Source organism: Idiotropiscis lumnitzeri, chromosome 11 (assembly GCF_059441095.1).
Source record: "Idiotropiscis lumnitzeri isolate Australia: NSW breed Sydney's pygmy pipehorse chromosome 11, RoL_Ilum_1.0, whole genome shotgun sequence".
Classification (NCBI taxonomy): domain Eukaryota; kingdom Metazoa; phylum Chordata; class Actinopteri; order Syngnathiformes; family Syngnathidae; genus Idiotropiscis; species Idiotropiscis lumnitzeri.
Window position 1 is genome coordinate 9,980,887 of NC_142401.1, and position 18,218 is coordinate 9,999,104.

General features: G+C 39.3%; 1 protein-coding gene across 2 annotated transcripts; it reads right to left on the reverse strand.

Moving 5' to 3' along the window:
- Positions 1 to 4,170: 4,170 nt before the first annotated feature.
- Positions 4,171 to 17,355, reverse strand: slc6a1b (solute carrier family 6 member 1b). 2 transcript variants are annotated; one of them, XM_088308157.1, is made up of 15 exons: positions 16,897 to 17,355; positions 15,965 to 16,307; positions 15,611 to 15,742; positions 15,245 to 15,345; positions 14,794 to 14,903; positions 13,530 to 13,662; positions 12,388 to 12,522; positions 12,030 to 12,133; positions 10,927 to 11,051; positions 10,090 to 10,202; positions 9,881 to 10,012; positions 8,913 to 9,015; positions 8,720 to 8,820; positions 7,431 to 7,598; positions 4,171 to 4,597 (listed from the first exon to the last, which is right to left on the reverse strand). In XM_088308157.1, exons 2-15 carry the CDS (start codon positions 16,209 to 16,211, stop codon positions 4,484 to 4,486), a joined length of 1,818 nt encoding a protein of 605 aa, XP_088164283.1. In that variant the 5' UTR covers positions 16,212 to 16,307; positions 16,897 to 17,355; the 3' UTR covers positions 4,171 to 4,483. The 2 variants fall into 2 exon arrangements, with proteins under 2 accessions (XP_088164283.1, XP_088164282.1); XM_088308156.1 differs by having other exon boundaries at positions 15,965 to 16,310.
- Between the last annotated feature and the right edge of the window lie 863 nt (positions 17,356 to 18,218).

Consider the following 18,218-nt stretch of genomic DNA (forward strand, 5'->3'; position numbering starts at 1 on the left):
AGTCACACTTGTACACCGCCACATGCCCAGATGAGCAAACACACACACAAATATTTACACACAAAGACATGCTGATGCATCTCATGCATGTGTGAGCGCCACACACACACACACACACAATATATTCAATAATTGCTACAATGCTCTGTTTTTAAATTACATGCACCAGTGATTTGCAAATTGGGTACGTGTCCAAACATAAAAACAACACAAATTCAAAAAAAAAAATGCTTAGTTTTCACTGAACCCATCGTGATATTGTTATCGAAATCATTATCGCGATATCTGGCAAAAATATCAAGATATTAAATTTTGACCATATCAGTATATAGTGGGAATGTTGAAAATTAATAAATATTGGATTTCAAATGAGGAATTATGTGATTCTATTAAGTTGAATGTATCATCACGAACAAATGGCGATTTTTTATTTTTTATAATTGTGGTATCATTTTTGGGGTCATTCAAGGGTAACACCATACATGAAGAGCCCTGGATAAACTCTAGCGCCCTGTAATGCATTCTGACTCCAGTGAAACATATATTGCCATCTGCAGTGTATTTGCTATAAGACAGTCACCTGAAATCTCAGTTTCTCAGGCATCAAGCTCTACAGCCGTGCTTGCTCTGTCCATGCGCATCAGCGTGAGCCCAGTCGGAACGTATCAGCGTTGTCCGAACGAACTAGGTCACGTCGGTGGGATGTCTTGGAGGCAAACATTTATTTGTATGTTGGCCACGATGGAAGACGTGGTGTGAAGCGTGATGTCAAAAGATCACACAGCCATGCAGGTCCTCTGGCTACTTGACTCAGCTTTCCCTGCAGGAGGTCATTTTTACTTTCACACTCGTGCAAATCTATCAAGCTAGTTTCCACCAAGCAGGGATGTTTATTCGAATCTGTCGTGGCATCCTGAATACAATCATAAATTTTTTTGGTTGAAATTTCCATGACAGAGGATTGAAATATCCAACCATGTGAAGGGCGGAGCCAAACATGCTACTATCAGGTGATTGGTTGACAGAAAGCAGCCGCTCCTGGGAAAAGTGTGCCAAGTTACAATGAACGAGAATCCTTTTTTGACTTTTTTAAGACTATTTTGCAGAAAAGACAGAATACTGTTCACAAATAAAACTGAATCTGTGTAAGTTCGCACTTAAGGTTGTATAAAAGCCAGATCATATTTTTTTAGGTTTACTGAAGAAGGGTCAGTAAAGTCATACTTGCAGTAAATGTTTGTATGAAAAACACTTCTAGCCTTTAAATGTAAATGGAAATTAATAGGAACATTTGTTTCCATCATTTGCCAGGCAAAGATAAAAAAAAAATAAAAATCTCCAATAATGTCAAAGATATTGCGTAACTGTCAACTTGCATCGGTCCCTTAGTCCAGCACACCCATAGAGTACGCCAAAAAACAGCCATTATAATCTATAGGTCTTTATTTATTTTTTGCAGATAACATATATTGCAATCATGCTTTTTCATAGAACACATCTAAAGACATTTATGATAGATATATATATATTTTTTTATACATATAATATTTTACATCAGGCCCAAGAAACAGCTAAAAATATACAAAACAATATTCTCTGACTAGACATTTCTATGACATTATTATTATCATCTGCATTGTTACGCTATTCTGTGATGATCGTTTGTACAGCGGAGAGAGAGCTGTGCTTTAGTCTTTCCGAGATGACATTATTGCGGAAAACAGCAAATCTTACACTTTCTTTTTCTTTTCCTGTTTTTTTTTTTTCTTCCACATTGAAACGACTGAAGAAAAGAAAACCAAAAAAAAAAAAAAATTCAGGTTGTACGGACATTCACAGATACATGTATTACACAGCTTAGTTTACAACATCATTCAAGAGAGAAAACTGCAGTATGGTAACTTTGTACAAAAAAAAAAAAAAGAAAATGCACTGAATCCTTCGTCATCGTCGTTTTCATTTACATACTTTGAAAGAAAATACATAAATAAAAGCGACCTAACCGGACGGATTCAACCTGATTCCTGTCGCATTTAGCTGCCACAGAAGCACATCTTATTATCATCAACATTTATTTATTTATTTTTTTTTAAAAACTCTTTCTTTAAAGTAGTGAGATAAAACACGATATCCTTTATTCATATTGCCGTGCAAACTTGATATGTAATAATAGGTTTTCCTTTAGCCTACGAAAAGGAGTCGCCAGGATTAAGACCGATCCCAACCAGTGTGGAAGTCACCTCGCTCGATCGTCATTTATCATGATGAGAAACGATGTGCACAAATAACGCACACACACCCACACATACACGCACACACACACACCTGTTTTCCATAGATCACAGCCCAAATATTTCGTAGTGAAGATGAAATTTAGAATATTGTGTACTTGCTCAAATAGTGGCCTCACCACGAATGCCCACTTGGGATAAATAAATGTCTTCCTCACATACGCAGCCATGAATGCTTTAGCTAAACCTATTTGAACTCTGTTAAAGATAAAGATGTCCTTTATTAATTCCCACAATGGGGGCCAAAACAGCAAAACCTACTGAAGCATGTAAACAGTCTCTCAGAAACCTAAAGAAAACTAAATATCAACTTCCTCGACTAATGTGGTCATTCCTCCAATTCCGTCACTTATACATTAGACAAATAAAGGCCAACGTTCAATCGATGTCGACTTTTCCCATTGGGAACAAAAAAAGGGTAATTAATCTAATTGTTTCATTTGATATTGGCATTGTTGTTCACAGTGCCTTTTGAACCATGTTGCTAACCAAAAGAGCAGAACCGACAGAGATCAGAGTCTGTCATATGTTAAGTTGAGACAGCGTTTTTAACGGCAGCTAACATTCGAACAGACTGCGACAGTTGATCACCCCACAGTGTTGTGGAGATTTTTGACTCTGTCGTGGTTGTGCCGCAATTTTGTGAACTGGTTCCCTGCTCATTATTAAAAACGATCTGTTATGTGGTTGCGGCAATTTCAACGACAAATAACGTTAAAAGTAGTCTGACGTGCAGTCGCTCCACAATGTTGTACCCGTTCATTTTTATTTATGTTTTTTTTTTGTGGAGACTGTCTTTAACTCTGACTTGTGCTCACGCCATAATGTTATTCTAGCTCAGTTTTAGCAATTTATGCATATTAGTCTTTTTTATATTGATATAGTCTAGATTGGAAAAAAATATATTTATTCAAATAAAGGCCTCTCTGCTAATAAACCTTTCTCCCTCATCTGCAGCCATTAAATTGAGGAACTACGGAATACATCTTTTTTTTTTTTTTTTTTAATAATATATATATTTATATAACACAAATTGCTTCAGTGTATCATATCCAGGAGCATTTGGTCACATCCACCTTAGTTCCTGAGGAGTGGGTTACTAAACATAGTTCGAGTATGTCATCAAAACCCATCATATAATCAGTCACAGCCTCTCTGTCACTTTAGCTTATTGTTCGAGTACACGTTCACACTCTTAACTGGATGCTTGTGGGGCTATAGTACACGATGGGATGACGCCGTGATGGGCATTCTTCTCGAGGTGATCACTTTACCACACGCTGTTATGAATTTTGCACCTGTATTCGGCAAACCGGCGTGTGTGCTTGAGTTTGGCCCTTCTCTGCCTCGAATATACAAAACTACCTCAAAGTTATTCTACAAAAAAAGGATTCAAACGACACACTGTACATAGTTATTGTTCTTCAGAAAAACAAGACAAAACTGTCAACAGTGATGACAGTCTTTTGCTACATATCCTACTGAAGTGTGGTAAAAGTGTATATATATATATATATATATATATATATATATATATATATATATATATATATATATATATATATATATTATTATTTTTGCTGTTGTCATAGGTTTTTAACACGTCAAACTGTACTTGTGCTTTTCAAAAGTGTACGCCCCCAGACGTGGCTGGGAAACAATTGAAATGAATAGTCTGGATGTATTATATTTGGCCCCATTCGCATTCCACTCCCCATATTTAAATTCTCACCTAAAACATGGCCACTATTTATTTTGTATTTACTTAATGTACAAGTGCAATGCTTTTGAACCAGATATTTTTGTTTGTACAGTAATTGTAGTCTAAACTATTGAATCAATACAGTCCTCCAATTTTAAACAATATATTTTAATATAGTTTTACTTGTGAACTCATATTTCTCTTGCTAAAATCTTTTTTTTTTTTTTTTTTTGCATAATGAACTTTATAATTACACAACACATTGGCTGGGTAGTTTCCTTTGTAAAATACAACAATAAAATAAAAAACAGAATAAATTTCAGAATAATGATCATAATAATAAATGTGGTCTCACGTGTCCCCAGGAGGTAGGTGAATGAAAGCAGACGTGGACGTCTGGTGGTCGTTCCCAACCTTGATTCCGCTTCTCGTGGGGCGTGTTCGGAGCCCGCTGGAGAACCACTGAGACAAGAGAGACGCTCACGAGGTTCTAGATGTATGCCTCCTCGGTGGCGGGGTTCTGGTTCTGGCTTTCCGTCTGCTGCTCTGGGCCGTTTTCCTGAGCCTTCACCAGCACCACTGGCTTGATCATCATCCTCAGACGCTGCCAAGGAAGGATGACGACACAATGGCTGAATACGGTCCATTTACTTTCATTTAGCCATGCTTTCTTTTATCCATTGTCCATTTTCCTTTTCTTTATGTGCACCGTAGAACCATCTACCCATACCTTTTTGAACCATAAAATCATCCGTCCTTCTTTTATTCCTCCAACCGCAGTGTTCTCCTTGCTTTTGCCCACTCATCCTTCCATCGATGATCCAAAATATGCTTTCATCCATTGCTCTTTGATTCACGTACTGTAATCATCCATCCACCCATCCTCCCATTTTTTTCATAGCCGTCGTGGGCCACATTGTTTTCCCTTATAAGGCCATTATGACTGTGAATACGTAAAAAATGCATACATATATGCCTCATATTATCTCTTATGCAGAAAAAAATTGATAGATAGCAAGTTTGGAAATCAAAAGCCTGGGAAGACAATTTGAAATGTTTGTGTTTTTGCAAGAAACATTTGCCATGTAAAATTAAGTGGTAGGCCAAATCTGGCCCCCGGGCCTTCAGTTTGACACCAGTAATGTAGCTCTGGATTCACTTTTGGCACATTTAAGATAAGATATGATAAAATAACCTTTATTGTTCCAACAAAGGGGACATTCTTGAGTCTTCTATGATTTTCTTTCAGGTTTAGCCATTCATATATCTGCTCACTCATCCATCCTTCTCAGATTTATATTACCAATCTATGATCCTTCGACACATCATCCATTCCTCTTTGATCTTACTTTAAATCATGACCGATGTCCATCCTTCTGCATCTTTCTCATCTACGTACCATCGCCCAGCCATTCTTAATTCCCCTCCATCTTTGATCGATAAGCATCCATCCACACTTATTTCATTCATCCATCCATCCATCCTCCATCATCCATCCATCCATGTTTATCCATCCATATGTCCATTCATTATCTATTTTTTTTATCCATTTATCAATTCAGCCATATAGCCTTTGATTCATATAACATCCATCAATTTCTTCTCATTTCTCTTTTACTCCACATCCATCCATCCAACCATCCTTCAATAATTCTTATCTATATAGCATCCATCCATCAATCAGTACTCCATCTATTAATCTAAGTATCCATCCCTGGCCATCCTTCATTATTTATTACTTGTGACATCCATCCATCATTGACGTTCCATCTATTAATCTATGCATCCATCCATCTGTTCAAACAACCATCCTTCCTTCTCTCATCCATCAATCCAACTTTCAAACGTGTGACTAAAGCACTGAGAAACTTGGAACAAAGTCACATGGTCAAAAACAGAAAAAACATTTCCTAAAAGTCAGTATCACTGTCTTAATTCCCACTTTCTCAGACGGGGTTCATGATGTGGTACATGGGAAAAACTCAACCTCAAAATCCCAAATCATTCTCATCCACATCATCCTCATCAGCGCAATTAAAGCGAGGACGCGTGACTAGCAGCTCCGTGCCACCGTCCGCATTTCATGAGCAGCACTTGCGAGCTGTAATGTGACATCTGATTGCTACAATTAAGACAATCAGCTGCCACTGCGCCTCCTGACACCTGGACGTCGCCACCGACAGCTGTAATTAGTGCCCGTTTCCTGCCACACGTGGCTGTCAAAGCTCAGCCAGTGTGAGATCATATAGATTTGTGCTCACCATAACGACACATCATAACGTCAATGATGCGCCCAAAAATAGGTATTAACTGCAGTTCAATCATTCCTCCGCATGCAATCTGTACTCATCTCAAGTAGTTTAACAGAACTCATTCCGATCTGCATTTTACAAATCCTTTTATCTTATGCTCGATTTCTCGTGGCACTTATCCCATCTTCACGCCGCATGCCCACGTTTGCTTATTACAGTCGTGTTGTGTCGCGCTGTTCTCTTAATACACTAAATCGCATTATGCAAAGTTGCGGCACTTCAATATGGAATGTGAAGAGTCTACACTCTGTAGCTTGGGCGCTATTTTTTTTTTTTTTTTTTTACATTCTCAAAATGTTCTGTGGAGGAGGGGAAAGCTAGGTCAGTCAGAGTTTGCATTGTAATACACTTAAAACGCTAAGTATAGCATTACAGCGCATCCGGAAAGTATTTGCGGAGCTTCACTTTTTTCCAAATTGTATTTCACAGTTTTAATCCAAAATGGATTTAATTCATTCAAAATGTTAATGTGAAAAAACATTTATTTGTTGTTGAGGTTGTGAAGCGGTTTAAAAAAAAAAATAATGAAAAAAACTCGCAGAAGTATTCACAGCCTTTGCTCAATACTTTGTTTGCTAACCTCCGGCAGAGATTACAGCCTTAAGTCTTTTTTAAATATGACGCCACAAGTTTGGTAGCACCTCTGGGTGAGTCACACTACGACTTTCACAGACATGTCCCTGTGGAGTGTTGTGTGTAGAATTTTAAGGGGAAAAAATTGATTAAAAAGGCTGTAATGTAACAAAACATTTATTTTAGTTTATTTAGCCAAACCTATCTTGGAGCGAGGCTGAAAATTGTACGTACTTGACGAAGATGACAGATGATGAACTCCCTCTGATTTATTCCATCAGTGTTTGTTCCTAGTTCGGTCTTTTTCTTCTCAGTAAAATAATACATCAACCAAGAGTTCACAATTTTTGGTTTTAATAGAACCAAACATCTTCCCCCCTGTGCTCTTCAAAGAAAAGCCTGAATATTATTTGCCGCAAGCATTTTGAATGTATCTCTTTTAATTTCATGGCTCACGCTGCAATTATTAGATAAGCGACATTTCTCTCCCCACAGCTGCAGCCCATTGTGAATAACACACGCAAAAGAGACAAAAGCCAGACAGAGCGTTACCTCTTTGTATGTGCCTTTGAGTGTGAGGAACATGTAGCCCATGTAGCCAGGAATGAGGACCATGGAGGAGAGGGCCATTAACCACCCGACACCTTGGCCCCAGTCTGGGAACACGTAGTCGCCCATGGTGAGGGGGACCATCTGCACGGCACTGAACAGGAACACGCCCTAGGAACGAGACGCCGGGGTTCAAATGTCGTCATTTGCATCCTCACATGGAATGCAATCGTGGAAGCCTGTGTTTCTGCATTTGTATGTTTCTACTGGTACAAGGCACTTATGTATCTTCTGAGGTCAAAACTATGACCTTGTGATGTTCAGGTATTATAATTTTGCCTTTTATGGCGAGTCATCAAACAAAATTAAAATGTCTCGCAATTATATCCAAAATGTTTTTAATGTTCAATGACCTTTCTGGATTAATTTTAAATGTATTTATTTTGGTACGGCTGTACATCCATCGCTACAGAACAAAGCATTTGTTTGAGACTTCTAGTGAAAATTTTTTTTTTTATTTTGCATTGGTCACATACTCCATCAATTAAAAAACAAACTATTACTAAAACTAATAAAAATTCAACTAAAATAAAAAATTTAAAAATATACATCAAAATAAATTAAAAACAAATACTAATGAACAAACAGGGTTTTAAAACCTAATTAAAAGTGAATTAAAAACTAAATTAAAGAAACTGAAGAATCCAAAACTATAACAATACTGCATTACTACACTACTTAAGTTTGTCTCTGAAAGACACCTGGAATTCGCTCAAACAACACAAAAATTGACATTTCTAAACAAAATTGAGGACTTTTTGTGTATTTTTTTATGATATTTCGGGTTGCTCAAAATGTATTTAATGCAAAAATCTGTGCTGGGTTAAAGAACCAAATCTTGGTGAATGTTTGATACTGAAAAGGCCCTCTAAATGGCTTTTATTGTTTGACAGCGCTGTTTTCATGTAGGCTGGACCTCTAAATATTATGGTACGTTTCTCAGGCAGAACTAAATCTGGAACTGACCAGCATTTCATATTGTTTGGAAAATCGACAAAACACAGATGTCAGTTGAATACTCACATGAACAAAAAGTTATTTAGACAAGAAATAAATTAAGCTGTTTCAAAAGGAAATAAACCATGGTTTACATTTACTTATTTGGAATAGCTAGCTAGCTAGCTAGCTAGATGTTAGCATGAAGAACACTTTTTGGTCAATGATATAGTGCAATTAAACGCAAAACATGAATAATGACTGTTTTGAAGTTTTGGCTCGTATTCTGTACTTACGGCCACAATGAGCGGCGTAAAAACAACCCAGCAAGCCTTCCACCACAGACAGGGCCGGTGGCCGATCATTTCCTCAATGTTGTCGTAGAACTTATTCACACCTGCAAAACAACATTAAAGCATCGAGAATCCACAGCGCTATGTCGAAATCTACCCTAAATAAAAACGTCCACTTATTAAATGTGCGCCTCACCGTAGAACCACGAAATGGAGACGCACTCGAAGAAGACGAGGAAAAGCAGACACATCCCGCTGGCTGAATAGTAGTCAAATAGCTTAAACACGTACAGGCCACCCTGTAGAATGAGACACAAGAGGACTTTGATGAGGGGGCAGGGACAGGATAGTAGCATAAACGAAGGCAATTAGGGCGCGCGGGCAAGTAGCAGGCCAGTCAAGTGGAACAACATCGAGAGAGCGATGTCTCGTTGTTGAGGACAAGGCATCTCTGCAATGATGCCGATGTCCTTAGAAGGTCCATCTCAGCTGGATTTGAATGCCCATCAATTCCTTTGAAGCTTTTGTCCGGAACAGTTTCCTTCTAGTACACTGTGTACCATTTTTCCGTTCCAGTTTGAAGTTAGCATATACGCACTAGACCTCATTTTAGCTAGCAAATGATTTACTCTTTGTGTGTGCTTTACTTTTTCCTGTGGCTTTTTACTTTGCCTTTTAATAGGAATAACTGGAATAACAAAACAGAAGTCTTGTTCCTGGTTTTAATGTTAAACGTTTTCTTTTCTGATTTGGTTGACATTCCTGTTAGCATAACAGCATTCTCAACTGGTATTGCTTTTTTGACGTGGCGTTGTGTTCGAGTGAGTGGAGAGCAAGTGACTCGCACAGTGAGCAGTTTGTTACACAATTAAAGAATGGGCCGCTCTTTAGAGATTTACAGCCCGTCGAAGGTGTTGGTCTTTGAGAGTTATTATTTTGTCCCTTTTCTAGTGTGTGTACATGAGAGATGAGTGGCATTGCCATTTAATATGTAGTGGTCGTATATTGGTTAGTCCTGCTGCTACCAATTCGTTTGCGCTAACGTTAGCATTAGCTGGCGCTAAAAGAGCTTAGTGCATAACGTCATTCGCGCCAGTGTACTTTATTTGAAATGTACATTAGCATCCAAGTTTTAGTCACCACCGAGTCGCTGTGTTTACTAACCTGCGTGATGTTGGACAGTCCAATGATGTAAGAGACGAAGCAGACGACAGCGATGAAAATCTCGCGGCGCTTCCGCAGAATGTGTGGGAACTCGTCAACCAGTGCAGTGATGAAGCCTTCCACGGTGCAGAACTGGAGGAGTAGCGCAGTCATTCAATTGTTTTTCATGTCAACGCTTTCATAATGGTCACGTCAGGTTTTGTCAGTACCTGGCTGTCAATTCCCAACATCAGCAGCATGGAGAAGAAGAGGATGGCCCACAGTGGGGAGACTGGCAGCTGGGTGACGGCCTCGGGATAAGCCAAAAAGGCTAGGCCAGGTCCTTGAAACATGCATGGGGACAAAGATTCTGAGACTTCTGGTCATTTTCTAGACCCGCATTTCCTGTTTAGGGTCATGGGTGACTTGGAGTCTGATTTTGTACGAAAGGCCTGACTGGTAATGAGTCAATCACAGGGCTACACTGAGAATATCCACCCCTCCTTTTGTATCGTGCTTGTAGTTTTTAGGGCTGCGGTCGAGCTCAAGTCTAACCAAACTAACTTTGGGCGAGAGGTGTGGTACCCCAAACCCAAGAACTGTTAGGCAGACGAGTTCGCCTCTATTCCATCACGGGCACTTAGATCGTTCATGCCAAATTTTAGCTAAGGATGTTTAACCCTGACTGAGAAGGTGAACAAGTAAAAAGTTGTTTTGGCTTAAATGGGATGAAAGTTCTGCGAATGTAAGGCAAGATAACACAAATTAAAAGAAGAGGAAATGAAAAAGAAGAAGCAAAAAATAAGTCGAAAGCGTCCTTGGGGGGTGCTGAATGTCGAATTAAACTTGAGGATTTACAAAGGATGGGAAGATTTGCAAAATCACTGCGCAATTTTTTATTTATTTTTCTAATTAACCCAGAAATCAAAACCCAGTCACAATTTTCCCCTTTCTGACTCAAAGAATAAGACATCTAGCGAATTCAGGAGCTAATTATTTGCACGACTCCGAGTGTCTGTTGCCTTTGCTGATTGTCGCCATCGAGCTTCAACATTGATTGCAATTACCTGAGGCTGCCACATCAGCAATGGGTCTCTTTGTCACGTTGGCCATGAATCCCACAATGGAGAAGATGACAAAGCCGGCGAACATGCTGGTGAAGGAGTTGATGCAGCAGACAATGACAGAATCTCTGTCGGGAGGGAGACAAAGCACAAGGCGTCCATTGTCACGCCGATATCAATTCCTTATCATCCCGTCACACATTGGTGAGTGGGATGGCGGCGGTGGGGTGGGGTTGGGGATGCGAATTGGGTGGGGAGCCATTTTGCATCCAGCACTAAGGAAATGGCTGCTTATATTTGACCCCTTCCTTTGAAATCACAATCAGTTAAAATCGGACGTTGGGATACAGACTTGTGTTGTGTATCCATCATATAGTGACCTTTCATGGAACCGTATCTACACTCTGACCTCGCGTATCAATAATCTCGTTACAACAGCGACTTTTTGAATTTACATCGCAGTGTCTTGCCACAAATGGACAGTACTACAACAACTTTGTTTTTAATAAGCCGAGTGTTGAAGAACATTCTTAAAAAAAAGCCATTGTTGGGACAGTTTGACTTATGAGGACAGTTGCAGTGTCAGAAATGATCCTCATTAGTTGGTTCTAATTAAGAACAGGTCAGTGAATGTAAACTGTCACTCAACTGTCTTCGTTTTTAGTAAGTGCTTTGTGTTTATGAAGTGAATCACAATTTTGGAAGACGTTTTTCGTCGAGGGTACTTTGTGCTGCGTTATTATTGGCAAAGTAACGTAATAGTATCACAGCTTTCTGTGTGATTTCTCCCCCCATACAATCGCCGCACGCATGGATAGTCATTCAACTCCAAGGTGGTTGTTTGTGGCTTTACCAGGACCAGAAAAGGCGCAGGAATGTTTCCAACTTATACAAGTCAAGGATTCAACAGAAGCATCTTTAAGTTTATACATAGCGACAGAATACGAAACTCGTTACCTCGACCCTAGTAGCAGATTAGGACAAACGGGTTTTTTTCGACAATATCTTCCCACCCCAAAAAATTCAACCCAGGAGTGAAACTGAATTGAGTAGGTAACCAGTGTTGGGTCACACAAACTCAACAACTGACTGTCCAATAAACCTACCTGTATACGTTGTTGTTGAAGGGATTGTAGCTACCCAGTGCGATCAGAGACCCCAATCCCAGTCCGTAGGAAAAGAAGATCTGAGTGGCAGCATCCAGCCAAACCTTACTCGCAACCAAGAAAACAGAGTAATTACATAACTGGAGCCGTAACTATTGTTGATGTAGCATGCATCTTAATTAAAGACCAACTGTTCTGCAATATTTTCCCAATTTTTTCTAATTTTGTACAATATCATGGAAATTAGTAGCAACAACAATATATTTCTAGGCTTACTAGAAAAAAAAATCCCAGTCTTGAAATGATAACATGCAGGAAATATAAACTCTTCACCGCCAAAACAACAACAAGCTTGCACCTCAGACGCTGTCAGCTTATCAAAGTCCGGCGTGATGTAGAAGAGAATTCCATCTATAGCTCCAGGCAGAGTGACGCCGCGACAAAACAGGATGAACAGCATGAAGTAAGGATACGTGGCGGAGAAGTACACCACCTGAAAAGTACACCACCTGTTGTTAGACCACTTTGGGTATTTTTTTCCTGCTAGGAGACAAAATAAATGACAGAAACGCAAAGTTGTTCTGCTGTGGTGGTGGAGCACGCACACTGACTTAGTCAGCCAACAACGACCCCAAGGCGACGGTCACCACAGGCCCTCTAAATAGATCTTTGCAATGTCAACGCTTTACCGATTTCTCCAATTGAAAATATAAACAGAAATGATCATTACAGCGAAAAGGAACAAGGACTGGAAGGGTAAAAAACTCTTTCAAGGTTGTTCAACAAAGTGAGAAAAAAAATTGGTTTGTGCTTGTATCTCTCTGTTTGTTATCTGAGTGAAAAGGATAATTCTGTAAGATGATGAACCAAAACAGACAAAATGGAAAAAAATTTTGATTGTATTTTTGTTTGTTCTTCTGTATTTGACCTCGTAATTCATGGCGTACAATGTAAGGCATTACGAATTTTTATATATTTTTTTGACGAGAGTAAACAGCCAATTTGCAGATTAACTCAGTAGAAAATAATCAATTGAAAAAAAAACATTCAGGTTATATTTTATCTACTTCTGGGCGGGTTTCTGATTCACGGAGACTGATCGGGCCACACCATTCTTGATTTAGGGGCAAAAGTTAATAGCTCCATAATGACTCAAATCAAGGAAAAGGGAAACTTAAATCCAAAATGAAATGGCTCCACTAAATTTAATTCCACATTTGGCTTCAGCACAATTATACGGTGAAAAGGTTTTTCTTATGACACCGTGCCACAACAGTTACACAAACACAGCCTCAAATTGGGCAATTGAAGGGTAAAGTAAAGTTACGTAATCCCCTTCCACCCGCAAACCTCCAAACCCTCCCACGGCCCCTGCACAATAATCCGGCGTGTCGCGGTGACAGCTCGGCGACCTTGAGCAATGAATCGCGCGTCTTGTTTGCGGTCAAACGACGCAAGCTAAATGTTTCCTTTGTGCCGCGTCCTCGGCCACTGACTCACTTTGCCGGTCCAGCTGACCCCCTTCCAGATGCAGAAATAGACCAGAACCCAGGCGATGGCCAGGGTGATGGCCAGCGGAATCCTGACCTCTCCGGGCTTCTCCAGGCCGTCGGTCAGCTGGTGCATGTTGCGTCTGCAAAGGGAAGGTGCTGAAGTTGAAGCAAAATGATTTAAATTTGTCACATAGAATTTTGCGTAAAAAAAAAAAAATAGTTTGGATTCTCCTCCTACACGTGAAAAGGTTTGCAATAGTTTGGGATTTTTCATTTTTTAATTTTGATTTCTTTTTAATTCAGTTTGATTTTAATTAGTTTTTGGAGCATCTTTGTAAGTTTTTGTTTTTTCAAGAGTTTAATTTTAGTTGAGATTTTATTAGTTTTAGCATTAGGTTTTTTTTTTTTAATATATTGAGGATTTGTCTTTGTGCAACATAATAAAAGATTACTTGCATGCTGTAACAATAAATATACAATCATTTGTCGCAGGTTCTTTGTGGGCACACCAATGCGGCCTCGCATTGACCTGTTAACTTATTACCCAACAAAATACTATCTTTGTAATTTACAATTATTAAATTAGTCGTTATTATTAGTTATGTATTATTCTAACACTAAATGTTATCGAAATGTTAGGTTACTGTTTTTGTCCTGTAGGTGCTCCCATTGAGTGTGGGGCAAATTATTTTTCTGACTGTTTGTTTTTCCTCAGACGTGGTGGTTTCTTATAAATAAAGTTGTGGCCAGAGACGACTCATTGTTTCACAGATGATATTTAACATGATGCATAAAGTAGGACTTTTGAGGCATATTCTTCCATATATTGTTAGTCGAACTCTTTGACTATGTATTATATTTAATGAATTACTATGTTATTACAATTGTTGAGATTTTTACATACAAAACATATATTTCCCATGTCACAATAAATGTATTTCCTCTTTCATGGCAATGTTTGTTTTTGGCCATCAATGGCCAACTTGTTGGAAGAAAAGTTATTTTAGATGGTCATTTCCTGTTCTATGGTTATCAGTGCAATTTTTCCATTTTGTCATCCATGGCGCTCTTTTAAAGAACAAAGGAACACTTGTAGAAGTAGTCCTTTAAATGCTCACTGAGCTGAAGTTTCACAAGATTTGCACTTGTTTGACTTATGAGGGAGGCACTTGAACTTTGAATTGAAATTTGACTTTGGAGGTTCCACAGTATGCACACTCATGGCATACTTCAGGTTAAAATCAGCATTGTACTGACTCGGCCCAACTTACTCCCAGAACTCCACCACAGCGCTGGTGAGGTTGGTGGTGTCGGCGATGCTGTAGTTGGTGTAGCAGCGATCCGTGTTCCATGAATTACCACAAGACTGCCATGGCAGTTCCTGGAGAGAAAAAAAAAATCTTTTGACTTGGAACTGCACTTTCCCACCTCCGGGTCCAATTCAGTGTGCCAAGTCCATGATAGTCTTTGTGGGGTGGGGGTTGAGGGGGGACATTGCGATTTCATGCTTCCCTCTATAAACGGGATGACTCATCGCCAGAATGCATTTATCAATCGCTTGTGTAAAGCGCTAATTATGTGGGAAAGGAAGTAATAAATGTCATAGTCTTTTTAAGGCTTTGCAACCTTTTTTTCTCTCTTGCAGTTTATAAGGTATTCCTAAATAATGTCAGGATTTTACATTCTCGATAAGTTTTGTAGATGGTTCAGAAAGATACTCACGGTTGTGAAGGAGTTGTACAAATAGTAAAGAGCCCAGGAAATGATGACAATATAATATATGTTAAGCCAGAAGGAGAGAACAGCAGCAGCCAAACCGACACCTGAAACAACACACAGAGCTTTGTATGAAATATTTATAAAACATTTATGGATGACCATTACATTATTTGTTTTCATTATTTTGAGCCTTTTATTTTTTTTTAGAATAATAATAAATTTTTATTACCGTTCTAAACATGTAAATGAAATCAATCTATTTTTATGTTATTATTTTTTTGGGATGAACATTTGCTTTCCTAACACATTTGGAAAAAAAAAACTTCACTACATTTGGGATTACGATAAATTACTTTTTTTTTTTTTTACCTTTGAACATGGGAGCCAGTTTCCACACTCCAAGCCCTCCAATAGACGTGTACTGACCCAGAGCCGTCTCCAGAAAGAAGAGGGGCATGCCAGCAAATATCAAGGTCAAAAAGTAGGGAATCAAGAAGGCTCCTGAATGAGAGGTAAAATAAAAAAAAAAACAGGGGCAGGGTTCAGTGATGAGAACTATCAATGATTAACATTCAACAGCATATATTCCAGATGTAAAAGAAATAGAAAAAAAAGAGTGAATTCAGCACAGGACGCCCGTGCGTAATTACGCACGGCTACACATTTGGATTTAAGAGAAATTGAATCCTGGTTCCTTCGGAAGGAAAAACAACTCCTGATTACCTCCGCCATTCTTTCCACACAAATAAGGAAATCTCCACACATTCCCGAGTCCAATTGCGTATCCCACACACGAGAGCAAGAAGTCAAATTTCCCGCCCCACGTCTCTCGCTCGGGTAGGTCCTTTTTGCTCTTCTGCACCTTCACCACCAACGTTTTGGGTTTGTCGTTGGCCGTGCTGGTCGGCGCTTCGCTCACGGTCTCCGTGAGGACGTGGCCGTCCGACGCTTTGGTCCCGTTCGTGGCCATGTTCGCGTCGAGGACGAAGGAAGGAGGAGGAGGAGGAGGAAGGGCACCACTTCAGCAGCACCGGTTCGGGTCACGCAGCTCCGTCCCTCCGGTTCACTGCTGGAGGAATGCGTAAAATGTTCATTTAACTCACAAAAATGATCTTCCATTTCCACGTGGATTCGAATGCGTAACTTTGCGTAAAAGATGGGAAAAAAACGAAAAAAAAAAACCGCTGAGTTCATTTAATAAACTTCTCACGGTGTAACGATGACCGCTTGCGCGCAGAGAAATTATTCAGGCTGCTCTCTAAAAAGCAATTTAGGAGCCAGACAACACGCTTAGGTGGCAAAAAGACGCAACAAACACGGAAAAAAGAAGACTGAATGAAGAAAACGAAGGGAAATGACACAGTTAAACCGCGATTTCGAATTATTTGATTGCAATGGAGCCTTTATTCTCATTTCTTTAGCTCTTTGCCATAAATTAAACGTACAAGCGGATGCGTGCGCGCAATTACGCACGAGAGTTGAATCTTTTCCTATTCGAAGCACAACGAATTTCCGTCGAATGTCTATTCAAATCTCCAATTATTTTCTTTCAAACATTTGGATAAATAATATCAAACAAATTAAGAAATTTTGGCAATTTTAAATTAATATAGTACATCAAATTGAGAAGAAAAACAAAACAGAAAGATACTTACAGTTTCCTATTTAGTCTTCCTGGTAAAAATAAAAACCCCAAAGTAATTCCTTGCACTTTTGTTGTGCGTCTGGACTGGAAATATTTGCATCCGATCCGCTCACTGGCGAGTAAATAATCCCGAGGGTGGAGGATGGACGGATAGCTGGAAGAGAGAAGAAGAAGGAGGGATAGATGCAAGGATGGAAGGACGGCGGAAGGGGGTGTGCGCTGCTGTCCTTAAAGGAGTGGTGCTGAACGAGAGGCAGCCAGCAGACGAGAAGACGGGAGGAGAAGGAGCCGTCTGACTTGGAGCGAGCAGGGGCGTAGCGATGCGCTGCGCGGCCTCATCCACATAGTTGGTCGAGCGGCCCCCTCCTCCTCCACTCACATTCACACACGCGCGCACACACTCAGCGTCTAGTCCAACATGTCCAGCTTGGATGGATGGCAGCGGCTTCGGGAGAGGAGCATCTTCTTGTCCCAACGTTTTATATCCTTTCTCACCTCCTCTTTTTCCCCCCAACTTCCCTCTCTCGCTCTCTCTCTTTCTCGCTTCCTCAACCGAAGGACAATTGATGGCTTTAATTCCATCCAACCTGATTATTCCTGTATTTGTTCCAACAGTTGAATGTGCGAAGATCTGAAAGTGTACCCTTTCGCATGCATGGGAAAATGCTATTATTTTACTTTTGTATGGCAATTTATTCCCAGTTAAAATAAAGTATTGTATGAGAAGAAAAAAATGAATATATGATGGTGATTTCATATTGTTCGGATAAAACTGTATTAAATAAAATATTTTTTTATGGATTATAGCACATTATTTCCAAGATGATTTTGCAAAGTGACTTCAACATAATTCTAATGACATCTTTTTATTCAAAGTGTCCTTATATAAATTGAAAGACAATACAGATCAAGAAGTGTTGGCGTGGAAAAAAGTTTTTTTTTTTTCCATTTACTGTCCACATAAATGACTATTTTCACCTTTTATCACTTATTGGCATACGTACACATATACATGTATACATATGTACACACGTGGAGAAAATTGTTGGTCCCCCTCTGTCTAATGAAAAAAAATAAATGACTAAATCATGACAAAAATTGTCTAATAATAAATAAACATTTATGGTAAAGAAAAAAAAGATGCAAGTCAGACATTGCTTTTGATTTGTCGTATTTTCAAAAAATAAACTGGTGAATGAGGCCTGGACAAAAATGATGGTACCCCTGAGAAAAGATGGAAAATAATTTGACCAAATTGTGTGCCAGCCAAGATGTGTCCTCTAAACAGCACCACGGGTGTCTTCAAACTTGTAATCAGTCAATTGGCCAATT

Excerpts from the sequence above, each read along its gene's own strand:
- slc6a1b (XM_088308157.1), bottom strand. The coding sequence starts at position 16,211 with ATGGCCACGAACGGGACCAAAGCGTCGGACGGCCACGTCCTCACGGAG. Across the intron at positions 13,663-14,793 it reads GCTGTGGTGGAGTTCTGGGA|ACGCAACATGCACCAGCTGA; the intron begins GTAAGTTGGGCC and ends TTCCCTTTGCAG. Across the intron at positions 9,016-9,880 it reads GACTGTCCAACATCACGCAG|GGTGGCCTGTACGTGTTTAA; the intron begins GTTAGTAAACAC and ends CTCATTCTACAG.